The sequence below is a fragment of the Perna viridis genome, chromosome 3 (genome assembly GCF_037379345.1).
Source record: "Perna viridis isolate PV_CMFRI_1.1 ecotype Kerala chromosome 3, ASM3737934v1, whole genome shotgun sequence".
Classification (NCBI taxonomy): Eukaryota; Metazoa; Mollusca; class Bivalvia; order Mytilida; family Mytilidae; genus Perna; species Perna viridis.
The window spans coordinates 37,460,233-37,474,674 of record NC_142447.1 but is presented as its reverse complement, the minus strand read 5'-3'; the positions used below and the strand labels follow the sequence as shown (position 1 = coordinate 37,474,674).

Sequence of the window (14,442 nt, the reverse complement as noted above, 5' to 3'; positions counted from 1 at the left end):
AACATAATTTTTTTTGGCCTAAATACCAAGTCCCAGCGGGAGAAATTGTGATAAAATCTGAATTACCTGAAGTGATTATGGTTGGTCGTCTTTTTTTGTTTTTGTTTCTTTTCATTTTGGAGAAAAGTCTAGGTTTGGTGGTTCAAACTAGGGTCAGTTGGGTGATTTGAACCTCATCCTTAGTTTTTTATTTGGCCTAAGTTCATTTGATCATCCTTGTGAGATGATCTCACCACACTGAATAACCAAAAACCTGTTTTTTTCTGAATAACCAGAAGGAAAAACTTAATACCTGGATAAAATATGTTTTTTTTTCTGTGGAACATGTATAATTGCCTACTACATTATTTAAATATACTTAAATAAGTATTTTTTCAGGAAAAAAGTTTTTTTTATGCAAATTACAACACTTTCAAACTACCCCAAAAAAATCTGTAATGATCAATATGGTGTTAAAAATGAAATGCTACTAATATCAATACTGATGCCATATAGATTATTACAGGCTTTTGTTGGGTAGCTAGAAAGTGTTGGAATATTCATAAATAATTTCATAAAAAGCTTGTTTAAAGTATGCTATATTAACAAAGTGAGCAGTTACACATATTTTATTGAGGTTTTTAGATATATACACCTGGTTTTCGTTTTTTCTAAAGATTTTCAGTTATTCAAGCTACCCACTTCATACATTATTAGAAGGGTTTATTGAATACATGTCAAGATGGTTTTGTATAGACTTATTTCCTGAACTTTAAAATGCATAGCTGGAGGACAAAAATGAGCTTTCATTTCAATCTTGACAACTTAACTGAGAGTAGCTGATATTTTGACCCAATGATTTCAACCAAAGGCAAGGACCAAAAATGGTAAATAAACTGAATGTAGTGTGTATGTGTTCACTCTTTAGATCTTAGATCTTAGTTTTAATAAAATAACTTAAACAAAGCAATGAAGTAGGTTACCCTACACAATAAGATAAAACTACAAATAAGGTCAAAACATGAAAATAAATAAAGATCGACCAAGTTGTTGACCTGATCAATCAATAACTTATCACTAGAGTGGTGATGGACAAAACCACATTTTTACTAAGAAAAATTACATTTACAATAAGTTGCCTATGATATTGTCACTACAGTCGTTAAATTCAAGTCTTACCGTTAACTTTCTCTTCACACAGCTGATCGATAAAATCGGGCATCTGCTTCCCGCCGGTTGCTGATGAAGCTTTCCATTCGGAAATATTGGACCGTTTCTTTGCAAGTACTGTAAGTTTCCGAAAATCTGTAAACTTCCGGTTAAGAAAACGTCCACCGTTCCCTCGTTCATATACTATAGTTAGTAAATATTTGACAGAACTGATTTATTTCAGATTTTTATCCGAAATTTAGTATTGAAGCTTGCTTTCTAAAAGGTGTAAGTTGATTGTTCAGAAAATATTTAAATATCAAAACCAAGGACAAGGTAGTGTATATAAATAAGAAGACCCAGCAAAACCACATTGTTCTTAATAAATTTCAGGCACTTGGCTATTGGACTGGACCTGGTTGAATAGCCTGCAGACTATTCAACTGGATCTGGTCGAAAAGACTATCAGTTATGGACAGGCTATTCAACTGGACTGAAAAAAAAAAACCAATCAAGAAGTATTATTTCAATTATGTATACATAATACAGTCAACAAAATACATTGCTGATAATTACTCCTACAATGTAAGCAGTTGGAATTTCCCTCCTCCGTACCCCAACCTCTAACTTCCGAGTACCATATTGCAAACCACTTGTAGACGTTTGAAATTGGCAGAGGTATAGTAAAATATTAACCATTTAAAACATTTTATACAGAACTTTTCTTTACCCTAACAAGAGAGAAGGTGACTAAACTGAAGAAAAACAATTGACCTACCTGATGAGAAAATCCAGAAATCCTGGAAATTATTTGTAAAAGCAATTTAAATGAACCTCACATTTGGTTTTCAGTATTTGAATAGTTTCATCCAGTTAATAAACTTACAGATTTTAATTTGCGAAACAAAAATATTAAATTAATCAAGAAATTGCTGTTACTAACTTTAAGTTCGTTTGTCAAAAATATATTGTATTCTGTAAAATTAGTGACCTAGTTCAAAATGGCCAGTCACTTGGATAACTCTCGGCATTACAAATGTTTTCTAGGTACATTTTTGTATTTAACAAAAATTTAGGATTTTTATCCCTTGATTTCCAATGGGTTAAACTTAGGATGGCACCAAGTCAGAAAGTAGTTTGCCAGACAACCTCTAGCAATGCTGGAGTATGCTGATAATATGAAGAAGGTAAGACCTTAAATACTCCTGAAGAAACATATTACAAAATGCAATTCAAACACCTTTCATAATTTTTGTCAGCCCTAATAATATTAATTTCCGTACTTGTATAATATGTCGCAATATATGGTTTTTATTGTCCTAATGCATTGTCCCATTGTCATGATCTGAAATATGTATGGGCTGATATGTCCAAACTTTGGTAAGGAACAGTGGTGGATTATCATGGTCAAAAATGTCTTTGGGTCGAATTGTCTGGTATTGATTAGCTGATTACGTCATTTTTGTAAACATTAGGGTGCCATGTTTTGACCATTCTTATTTTAGAAAAAGCTCAGATTCAATTTGTATTTAATCATTGAAGCCAGTTAATGTTTCCTAGACTGTTGTTGTCATGAAGCTGCCATTATACTGTTTTTAAGCTCCTGATTTTACATGCCCAATCGCATATTGATGCTTTTTATGTCCATAAGTATGCAGGACCCAGTTGATAATACAGCCATTTACGCTTCCAAATTTTTTTATAATGTATTTCCACACAACTGAACAAAGTCTGTCAAAATCTGGTTGAATAGCTAATCCATCATAGCAAAGCTTTTAAACTGGACCCAGTTCAGGGATTTTGTGTGACTCAACAAATATCAAATTTTCATCACCAATCCTTATTTACTGAAAATACATTATGAATTTATTTTAATATCATATCAAAGCAAAATGTTAGCATGTTATGTCAGTTATAGGAAAGGGACATTTTAACTGTTACAAGTGCTCACCTGAAAATACATTGGTAAAGTGTTGGACATCCCGATCGATTTGTGTTGGTTAAAGCGTAAATAAGGAAAAAGAGTGGCTAAAGTCTATACAATGTAAGTCCTGTCAGTCTATAGTAAATGAATGATGACTAAATAATGGAATAAAATAATAATTGAATTATTTTAAGCTTTCACTCATCATACACCAAACATACTAATAACTAAATACAATAGAAAATAAATTCAAATTTCATAAAATAATAGACCAAGTGTTAGTGAATCTACGCATTTCATGATTAAGTAAACATTGCCCAGTAAATGTAAGATGTACTACATGTACATGTAATTACGTTAGTGTCAGCCATTGTGGTTAAGTTCCTAATTGTGTTTAAAATAAATGTTTTCTTTGCTAACCATCTAACCATATCGAGGTTATGCTTCACTGATAAAATTTCCTTGTCAAACACATATCGGAAAATAAAAACATATACATTACTATATATAATTTATATTGCCCTTACATGTAGGGGCAATATAGATGTGACATTGCCCCGATACAGGCTGTAAAAAAATATTTTGGTCTGTGTTTGCGGACTTGGTTCTGTTCTCAGTGGATGTAAAGTAGATCTTCACAGATCTTCCTGGACGGTGTATAGCAATGAAATCAAGCATTTAACAAACAGTTATTTTCATGGATGAAAGTCAACTCAGAAAGACTTCGACTGTAAATCTTGGTATCAGACACGTGTCATGGAGGAAAAAGTTGTATTGAGCTGTCAACATCCTGTCTATCCTAATGGTTTAATTAAACGCCATATCAAATGAATTGCTTTTGGGTCACCTTTGGACTATGGTTGTTGTAAAAGTGACTTTCAGTAAACTCAGAGTTAAAAGAAAAACTTTGCAAGCGAGGGACAACCAGGAGAGGACAATGATAAAAACATCACTTTTTTACCTGCATTACCAAGGGCAAAAGCAGATTAAGTAGGCACTCAATTCCATCCATCTGTCTTGCTTATGTTGTACCTTACTTTGTGTAAGCTATAACTCATTAAGTGTAAAACCGACATTTTTCATGCTGCACAGTATTTTTGTACATACTAGTATTGAAAACATGCCCTTCCTATAATCATGATGGACAATTTTTTTCCCTTGATTTTTAGCATGTTGCACTAAGCCATTCTTTGTCACTGTATGATGTAGATGGTACTTACTTAGTGTAATCTGTGGCTCAAAAAGTGTTGAACCAATTTATTTAAACTCCACATTGTATTTCCTTTTTTCCTACATTTTGAACATGTTGAATGTAGCCATTTTTTCAGCAGTATATGCTATCATTTGTACATTACTTAGGAAAATATGTAATACACAATAGTTTTTTTAAGTAGCACTCCAGCTAAGAATCATGCAAAATGTGATTCATGGGTAAAAAGCCTACATATTTTCATTTTTGATATTTTGTTTGAATTGCCATAGTAAACAGAAATTAGTCAGTTTTTCGTATAAACTGTGTTCTTAGGAGATAAAAATTATATAGAATGCACCGTAGATTTCAAAATTAAGGAAGATAATTCTGTAAATGACATTCAAATACAATAGAATCTATTGGATTTTCAGTGTTGATTATCTCCTAAGAGCAGGCAGATTTGAGTGAATAATTATGCATTTCATAACATAGACCCATAAAACAACTTAATTACAAAAATAAAAATATGTAGCCTTTTTTTGGGTGTATCACATTTTTCGGATTTTGCATGATTCTTACCAAGACAGCTACTTAAATTTGCTTACCATATGTATACATATTGAAGATGCTTATGTTTAGTCATATATCTGGGTCTTTTTATTTCTCACTCTGGCTTTGGTTTATGAATACTAGTAAGCATTAAACCCACCATGCATAAAATAAATAAATTTTTTTTATGGTTATTGGTGTCAGATATTTTTGAATCTGTAGAATTAATTGACTTCTACTTTTTCTGATTACAGAAATATGCCAACAGTACTAGCTTTAGATGTATCATTATCAATGTGTAGACCAGTAAATTTACCTGAATCTACAGAGGAATACCAGAGGAGAAATCTAGCCATTCATGGAATCAACTCTTTATTGGATCATTTCTCTCTCAATTGTAGACTGGAATTTGTTTCCATGGTATTTTTTTTCTTTTTGGTCAAGCAATCAAATTCAGAGTAAAACCAGAAATATTCAATGAAAAGTAGATACTTTGATTTTATATTTATCATTATTATTGTTTGTAGAAAATGAGAACAACCTGTATTGTATATTAAATGACATTTTTATTTTGTTTTTGGATCAGGATTGAAAAAGCATGTTAATAATTTAGGGGAAAAAACCATTTTGTACTTTGAAAAATGTACATAACGTATACAGGTTAAATATTCCAATAATATTTTAAAACTTTTGTTTAGGTTGTGTATTCCTGTCTTTGGGAACAGTTGGTGCCATTCACAAGAGATTTTGAGTCAATAAAGACAGCCTTAAGTAAAACAGAGACATACAATACAACATGTGTAGAAGGAGCATTGACTGGTATCAAATCATTACTGATGGATGAATGGAATGCTAGCACAGCAAGTCAGGTAATATGATGTCCTACAAAAGTCAAACGATATATAACCCAATACATGTATATCTACCCCTGGTCTATTCAGATGCAGAAGTAGTGTTTTTGTTATATTAATATAGAAATTATTCATGTTAGGTATGGTGTTATACTCATTTACAGACAGGTTGGCTTTTTTATTTATATTTTATACCTCCCTAATACTAAGTATAAAATAATCGAATATAAAGACCCAGCCCATTTGTAAATGATTCTAATAGGACTAGTTTCTTCAGATTTATGAATAGATTCAGCCAATGTGTTGCACAAAATGTTGATCATGTGTTTATCACTCTTTTTACAATGGATGTGGTCTAAAGAAGCACTTCATATTAGAATTCTTAATTCACCACATGAAATGGCTACTGTAGTACATTTTTTTTTACATGTTGCTATATACTATGTCCATAGATAAATGAGGATAATGCTAGAACAGAAATTAAGCTACTGCATAGATTTTCTGACTTCCTAGCCAACAATATGTATTGAGAAATCAAAGCCTAGTTCCATTGGACACAGCTTAGCTTCATGCAAATCTTTACCTCTTTTAACTTGAAGGCAGAGAAAAATGGCGATATCAGTAGGAATATTTAGATGTTTAAAAATTTACAAAATGATTTTGTAGGTCATACTAGTTACAGACGGTTCAATGGGCATAGGACAGAAATCTTTGAAGAACACACTACAGAATTGGGACCAGAGAGATGGAGAGGAACTATTCCCACTACCTTTTCCTTTCCCTTGTAAACTACATGTAGTGATAATTGGCAATTCTAATGACTCAGATGTCAAAAACTCTCTGCCATATTTTGAAAAGCTTATTGAAATAAATGGACAAGGTGGGGAAATTTTTTTACCTGATGGTGTTTTAAATCTTAAAAGTGTTCAGACATTATTTGAAGGACTAGGAGAAAAATATTATTCACCGTATCATGGATCTTTGCAATGTGGTAATTTTAAGTGTCCAGTACAGCTGTTCCCTGCTCCTGAACCATTTGATAAGTAAGTACAGCTGATTCATCTTTGATCTGAACAAAAGCCTTTGTTCATTGGCATTTGAGTGTATGTAGTACAGTATGTATATCTGGTATTACAAACTCCTTTGGCCATCCTACTGTAAAGTGGAACAAACAAATGTCTTTTTTAATCCTGTCAAACATGTGATCAGTGATAATGACTTTTAACAACAAAGAAATAACTTAGTTAAAAAAATTAAGTGCATATACTTACTATGTCTAGAAAATTCTAGCAGTAACATATACATCATAATGATAACGAAATTGGATATGGTGAATATGTTGAAGAGACAACCTCACCGGGATTAAAAAATTCAGCTCAAGGCTACCCATGGGTCTACTATGAATGAGGAGGAAACCCTCACACCAAGGGCAGGCTGCAGCTGGCCCCAAACATCACTATACACAGGTGCAGCGAAACAGTTTCCCCATATACCACAGCAAAAGTAAACTTAAAGTGAAAATGAAACATTTCATAGAGGCCAGAAATTCCTTACTTGGGACAGGTGAAAAAAATGTGACAGGGTTAAAGAACTTTGGCATGATCACAACCCTCCCCTTTTTAAATCTGACCTCTTTGGAAAAAAATATTACACATTTAAACTATTGTATACCATATGACACTCGAGATACTGTACATGGATGTACTTCAGTTTTCACTATCAGTATTCTGACGGGCTCTAGCAGGGCAGATACTTAAAACTGGGGAAAACGTATGTAAAAAAAAAACTTTTTTAAGATGAGTCTACTCAATTTATCATCAGTTATAGCAATTGGTGAATTTAACGGAGGTTAATTTACATGTATATATAATCTTGGGTATGAATTTACAAAAAGAACATCATATTTTGAGCATTTTAAGTAGGTAAATAGAAAGAACATTTTATGATCAAGACAGGACTCTTTTGCTGTTTAGTATATGAGTACTTTGATTGTTTTCTTAAGAATATTTTGTCCTTATCTTTTCTTTACCATAAGGTTGTACCTTTTAGACAATTGTTCATTCATGGTATATTTACCAGGTTTTAAGTATTTTTTTGTATTTGTTTTTTACAGGACAGATGAGTTTGAGCATGTCTCGGTGGAGGTTTCAAAGACATTAGAGATATTAGGATTTTTAGACATAGCAGATGTTGCTAGTCCTCCTATGTCCTCTAGACACCTTGTACTACCAAGATCTTCTAAAGGTAATTAAACACTAGACACCTTTTACTATCAAGATCTTCTAAAGGTAATTAAACTCTAGACACCTTTTACTATCAAGATCTTCTAAAGGTAATCACAATCTAATCACACTCTAGAATCTTTGTACTACCAAGATCGTCTTAGGTAATCCCACTCTAGACACTTTGTACTACCAAGATCGTCTTAGGTAATCCCACTCTAGACACTTTGTACTACCAAGATCGTCTTAGGTAATCCCACTCTAGACACTTTGTACTACCAAGATCGTCTTAGGTAATCACACTCTAGACACTTTGTACTACCAAGACCTTCTTAAGGTAATCACAATATATACACCTTGTACTACATGTACCAAGATCTTTTAAAGGCAATCACCCTGTTAAAAAGTGTCTAAACTAATTTATACACTGTAGTTTAAAATACTAATGCATAACATGATCTTTGTTCAAGAAATCAGCTTTTAATGTTGTATAAAGTCTTAATGATGTCACATGTCTGTTAATCTACAAACCAGTATCACATACAAGGTCTAAAGCTGTTTTTATACTCTCTGATTTACCATTTAACAGTATCAATGCTATCAACTATTGAAGTCAGATTGTATATTACTTCTTGGTCAGATACAAAGCAAGAGAATGGAGAAACAAAGAAAGAGAATGAAAGTGAAGAAGATTCGACAGAAGATGGCAAAAATCCATCATTTACTGTTCTCCTTCATGGCAGTCTGAAGGTAGAAGGAATGGTAGCCCTTACACAGGTTGGGTAGGTAATTTAAAATGTTCCTTCAAAAGTTAATATGAAAATTTTTCACCGACCTTTTTGAACATAAATCAATCATCTATAGTTTTATTAAGGAACAAGATGTGACAATAATATTTGTTGCTATTTGTTTGGTTGTGTTAAATCTCTAGGACGCATTCTTGTTTGAATTTGGAATTATTTTAGACTTTAAAAAATGGCTAAAAAATAATTTGTGAAACGTACCCCTACTAAGGAGGTTAGTCATGCTGGCATGGCTAAGGGATAAGGTTAGTTGGGTAACAAAAGGCAAGGCAATCTTACTAACCCCCTTAGTCATGATGGCATGACTAATCCCCTTTAGTAGGGTTATATCATTGTATTTTTAAGTTTGTGAAGAGGTATTTAATATATCATTGTATTTTTAAGTTTGTGAAGAGGTATTTAATATATCATTGTATTTTTAAGTTTGTGAAGAGGTATTTAATATATCATTGTATTTTTAAGTTTGTGAAGAAGTATTTAATATATCATTGTATTTTTAAGTTTGTGAAGAGGTATTTAATATATCATTGTATTTTTAAGTTTGTGAAGAGGTATTTAATATATCATTGTATTTTTAAGTTTGTGAAGAGATATTTAATATATCATTGTATTATTAAGTTTGATAAGATTGTTTTGTGAAGAGGGTAATTTCATGTCATTGTATTTTCTTCTTTAAGTTTGATAAGTTTGTTTTTCAGGGAAAATTGGTATGGTATATTGTTTTCTTGGGCAGATAGTAAGAAGAAAAGCAACTTAATGCTGTCTCTGTTCCCACCAGGTATGTATTTTGTATCTGTTAGTTGTCATTGTATATATAGTAGTAGGGTAGATAAAATGACACAGGATAAACAGTCTAATATTTAGACAAATAATAAGTTTCTAGATATCAAAATATGAAATTTTTTAACTTGTTAGAAAAATAATGCATACTTGTTTACCCTCCCACATTATGGGGGATACTTCCGCAAAATCATTGAAAAATATAGAATCTTCCACATAAAAGTATATGATTTGTGGGGGGAGGTTTTTGGCTAAAATTACTATATATTCTGTGAAAGTCCCTCTCATGAGATAGTATCAATGGGGGAGAATCTTCCAAAGATTAACAAAAATGGTAATGAAATTTACATTTAAATAATAATTATTTCTTTTAAGTTCTTTATATATGATTTAAGGCACTCAGACCCTTTCTCTGACATAAGACATTTAAATAGTGAAGGCAATACATGTAGTAGGTTTTCAATAACTTTGTCAACCTAGAATGTTGTGTCTAATTTGTCCCAACTATTCAGCATTTAACCTATGCTGTCATATCAAGTTGTGCCTAACAGAGCATCTGTTCCTGATTCCACTCCTACATGAACCTTACTTTAATGGTAATTGAAATTTGGCTAGCTGCTACTTGTATGATACATGTATGATAGATAATTGATTTTTGTAGGAGATGAACCAGTTGGGTGGATTGGTAATATACACAATCTAGCACCTATATCAGCTTTCCAAGAAGCACCATATGGAGAAGATGACAACAAAACACCATTTCCTGTAAGACCTAATGACAAACGTAGCTACGCTCAGAGTTGTGTTGTGTGGATCAAACAGACTGGATTACAGGTTGTTCTTTTTGTAATCTATTAATATAGATACACACAATAGACACTCATTGTAATCTATTAATATAGATACACCCAAATAGACACTCATTGTAATCTATTAATATAGATACACATAATAGACACTCATTGTAATCAATTAATATAGATACACCCAAATAGACACTCATTGTAATCTATTAATATAGATACACATAATAGACACTCATTGTAATCAATTAATATAGATACACCCAAATAGACACTCATTGTAATCTATTAATATGGATACACACTATAGACATGCATTGTTATCTGTTAATATATATACACACTATAGACATGCATTGTTATCTGTGAAAATAGATACCCAAATAAACACTCATTGTAATCTATTAATATAGATACACAGTATAGACACATATTTATATGTTAATATAGATACACACTATAGACATGCATTGTTATCTCTTAATATAGATACACACTATAGACACTCATTGTTATCTGTTAATATAGATACACACAATAGACACTCATTGTAATCTTTCTTGGTAGTTAGTCAACATTTATTGCCTCCTTAATATTTACTATTGAAATGGTTAATAAATCATAGTAATTCTGTACCAGAAACATTCGTCACTGATTGAAATAAAAGTAAACAGATTACATTAGAAAAATTGTTTGACTTAGATAGAAATTTATGAACAACAATAGAGCAATTAATTCAACCCTTCTACTTGTTGAATTAAATGACTTGCTTTAAGTTAACTTTGATATGAAGGAAATAATTGAATGAAAACCACATCTTTTGTGCAATAGGCTGAAGAGCAAAGTTTACTATGTCTCTTTATTATATTGAAATTCTGTTGCTATACTGTTATTCACTTGTTTTGATATGTAATATAATATACCATAGTCAACTTTATATAGGTAAATATATATACATGTTTAATGTACTTTAATCAAGATTTAATTGGATTTTTATAAAGATATTTTAACAGATGCCTAATAGTCAACAGAAAAAAAAATAATCAAAAGATACAAATCAATAAGTATCAGTAATCTGTATTGGATTAATGAAATAGAGAACTTCCCTGATTGATATTTGAACTATCTGTGTATTTCAGACTGACTTACAGAAAGTTCTTAGGCATGCTAGAAAGCTTCCTGACAAACAACAACAATTTTACAAGGTAATTAGGCCCAAAAAAAAATTATGTGTTTCTGGTAACATCTCCATCAAAATTAGGGTCGATAGGATGTTAGTTTTTTTGTGTTTTTTTTTTAAATAATATATAGATTTGCAGGACATTGAAACCTACATGTTTTGCTGCCTTTATTATGAGACTGCTTAATACTGAACGTGTCATAGCCACAGCCATGTTTTTTTTTTTCATTTTTTTTTTTTATAAATTTTGAACCTGCACATTGGAGAGAAATGCTATTCTAGTAAAATTTTTATGACAGAAGTGCCAAAAATTTGTATTTTTTTGTTTAATTTGTTTTTTTTTTCTTTTTTTGAGACCTTGAAAAAATAAGGGTCAGTCAGGTTACTTAAAATTTGATTTTAGGCCTTATTTTCAGATGAAATTAATATTATGGTAAAACAAAAAAATCAAAAGCTTTTGATCCATGAATTTGTTATCTTTGCATTGGAACTGATATCTTATACAGTCAAACCTGTCTTATGTGACCTTCCTAGGGATAGCAAAATAATGGTCACATAAGCCAAGTGGTCTGTATTCACAGGTTTATTTTACATATAATTCACTACTTAGGAATGTTTTAATCACAGAGACCTTTAAGATAGTATATTGCTTTAAAATAAGGTGGTTGCTTAGATTGTAATTGGGGAAAATTTTAAAAGTTTTTTTTGGTTTTTTAACTCACCTGGACCAATGAGTTTTTTTTTCATATCTTGAAAAACATAAGAAGATAAAACTTTCCAATTGATGACATGGTCTTTATGGTAAGGCCTTCAAAAGTCTCTCATGTTTAGTTGGGCCTCTGTAAATGAAAAATGATTAAATTATTGTTCTACTTAATCAAATAATATGGCCCCAAGTAGAAGGGTATACAGTGATCAGGACCCTAAGAACTTATTAGTTTATGCTTTTGTGTACCTGTTTTTTAATTGTTTTTTTTCTAAATGATTTTGGTTGTCCTTAGCCCTTATTTTAAGTTTGCCATTGACTAAAGGCCTCTTTACATGATCAAAGTTTTCCATCAAAATCTTATTCTAAGTAGTTTTTTTTACTATGTAAACCTTTGTCAAAAACTTTGACAGACTTTGACAAACTTTGATGGAATAGAACTCCATCCTATTTTTTAACTGACTTTGATGTAATTTAATTAATCAAATGGGTTTTCGGAATGTAAATAAAAAAAAAGCATTGGGTGAATAAATTCTTTCCCAACCATTATTCTTTGGATTATAATTACCACTTTTTGATCGTGTAAACAGGCTACTTTGAGAAAGCTTTTTTGACTTAATTGTTCAACAAAAACTTTGAAAAAAAAATTGGACAAACATTGATCGTGTAAACAGAGGTACCCATTCTGTATAATTTATAGAATTTGTATTAAAAGTACATGAAAATTTCAGAATGTTCATATATGTATATATGTACTTGACATAGGGAAGCAGGGTCATTCTAATGTGAATATACCTGCATTAAATCTAGTTTAAATTATTGTAGGAACTTAACAGATTAAGACGAGCAGCACTGTCATTTGGTTTCCATGATTTACTGGATGCCATGGCAACCATGTTAGACCGGGAGTGTACAATGTTACCTGGAACAGCCCACCCTGATGCATCAATACAGCTGGCCCATGCTGCTAGTTGTTTGAGAAGTGATAAAGCTACTGACTTTTCTCAATCAATTATGCCACTGCGAACAAACTTTAGTCAAGATGATGGCTAATTAAATAAAGGTTAAAATTAATATAGTTTGTGTTTTCTTTTGTTGATAAAAAGTATAAATTTCAGTGCTAGCTGGATTTGTTTTCATGCACTGATTTTTTTTTACCCAACACACTTTATGATTTATCTTCATTAACTAAATATGAAATGGATGTTAACCTATCATCTCGAAAAAGAAAATTTGCGTTTTAAGAAATACATATACATGTACAATGAAAAAGTGATTGTACCTCACACAAACAAAACTTTGTCTGATATACAGGAATCACCCTGTAAGTCTACCTGGCTGTCTATGATTCAATCAAAGCTCTTCCTAAACTGCGCAATGGATTTTTATTAACATTCAAAAAAAGTTTATCAACAGGCATCTGAGAAAGGAGATAATCAAATTTTAGCATTTTTCAAGTGACCATTTTGTGCTCAATGGATTTTCATGTAACTCGATAGGAAGGTTTGACTTGTGTAGATACAAGTGAGGATAAATTTTATTAGATGCATGCATACAACATGTTAAACATGATTCAAAGTTATTATTTATGAACATGGGTACAGTATTTAAATTTGTAATTGATACCCACACATATAAATTGCCTCTACAGTGAATGGGAAATTACAATGACCGTAAAAAGTATTTTCAGCTAATCATATTTCAAACCTTAAAAAAAATCTATCCATATAATTTTGTCAAAAGTAAAGTTTTGAAAAATCGTTAATGCAACAACGGATGCCAACTGATGGCAATAGCCAAAGGCCAGGTGAGCTAATAATGGTTATACTTTTATTGGTTTAAATACATGTCCCTAGTAATTATAGGGAGTTTGAAAGTATGAATGTATACAATGTGTAAACAATGGTAATCAACTAATCATGCCTATCAATAACAAATTAATATTTCCTTCAAGTTTTACAAAATATTAACCATTTTCCACAATTTACATTTGGGAATTCATTGAAATAGTGAGGGATAAAATAAAACCGGATTAGAAGTATTTGTAAACGTATTTTAGACAGATTTTTCTCAAGAAATCTAATTGTAAATTTCATTTTTTATGGGAAACCTTTCTTGGTTTCAACTAAAATGTGCCAACATATTTCCATGAAGCCCTCAAAGGTGCTTGTCTGTTAGCTAGATTGTTCCCTCCTTACAGTTCATTTGTTTTTTTTGCCTTTTAGGAGAACTTTCCTGAAAGGGTTGTCACATGAGCATTTTCACCACATTTCTGTTTTGTTTTACAATCTTATGGAAGTAATG

At 31.4% G+C, this 14,442-nt stretch overlaps 2 protein-coding genes across 7 annotated transcripts in view; one reads left to right on the top strand and one right to left on the bottom strand.

The window, feature by feature from the left end:
* Window positions 1–1,248, bottom strand: part of LOC148622125 (sodium/potassium/calcium exchanger 2-like) — an 80,656-nt gene extending 79,408 nt beyond the window's left edge. For 2 of the 3 annotated variants that reach the window (XM_088571704.1, XM_088571702.1), the window contains exon 1: window positions 1,159–1,248. The gene's annotated coding sequence lies outside the window, so the exon portion shown is untranslated. The remainder of the gene's footprint in view (window positions 1–1,158) is intronic. The other variant, XM_088571710.1, reaches the window with a different exon arrangement.
* A 30-nt stretch (window positions 1,249–1,278) lies between these two features.
* On the top strand, window positions 1,279–13,212 carry LOC148622124 (integrator complex subunit 14-like). Of its 4 annotated transcripts, XM_088571722.1 has the most exons (12): window positions 1,292–1,416; window positions 2,176–2,315; window positions 3,041–3,172; window positions 5,048–5,213; window positions 5,492–5,662; window positions 6,311–6,687; window positions 7,758–7,888; window positions 8,507–8,648; window positions 9,368–9,447; window positions 10,111–10,283; window positions 11,392–11,457; window positions 12,964–13,212. In XM_088571722.1, the coding sequence occupies exons 4-12, from the start codon at window positions 5,052–5,054 to the stop codon at window positions 13,189–13,191; spliced, it is 1,530 nt and encodes a 509-aa protein (XP_088427848.1). In that variant the 5' UTR covers window positions 1,292–1,416; window positions 2,176–2,315; window positions 3,041–3,172; window positions 5,048–5,051; the 3' UTR covers window positions 13,192–13,212. The 4 variants fall into 4 exon arrangements, with proteins under 4 accessions (XP_088427845.1, XP_088427844.1, XP_088427848.1 ...); XM_088571720.1 differs by lacking the exon at window positions 3,041–3,172; XM_088571719.1 differs by lacking the exons at window positions 2,176–2,315; window positions 3,041–3,172 and having other exon boundaries at window positions 1,279–1,416.
* Window positions 13,213–14,442: the final 1,230 nt, after the last annotated feature.

What these genes read in the sequence shown, in the direction of transcription:
- LOC148622124 (XM_088571719.1), top strand. Translation starts at nt 5,052, where the DNA reads ATGCCAACAGTACTAGCTTTAGATGTATCATTATCAATGTGTAGACCA. An exon ending in ATGCTAGCACAGCAAGTCAG is followed by an intron (nt 5,663 to 6,310) that starts GTAATATGATGT and finishes ATGATTTTGTAG; the next exon opens with GTCATACTAGTTACAGACGG. An exon ending in AACAACAACAATTTTACAAG is followed by an intron (nt 11,458 to 12,963) that starts GTAATTAGGCCC and finishes AAATTATTGTAG; the next exon opens with GAACTTAACAGATTAAGACG.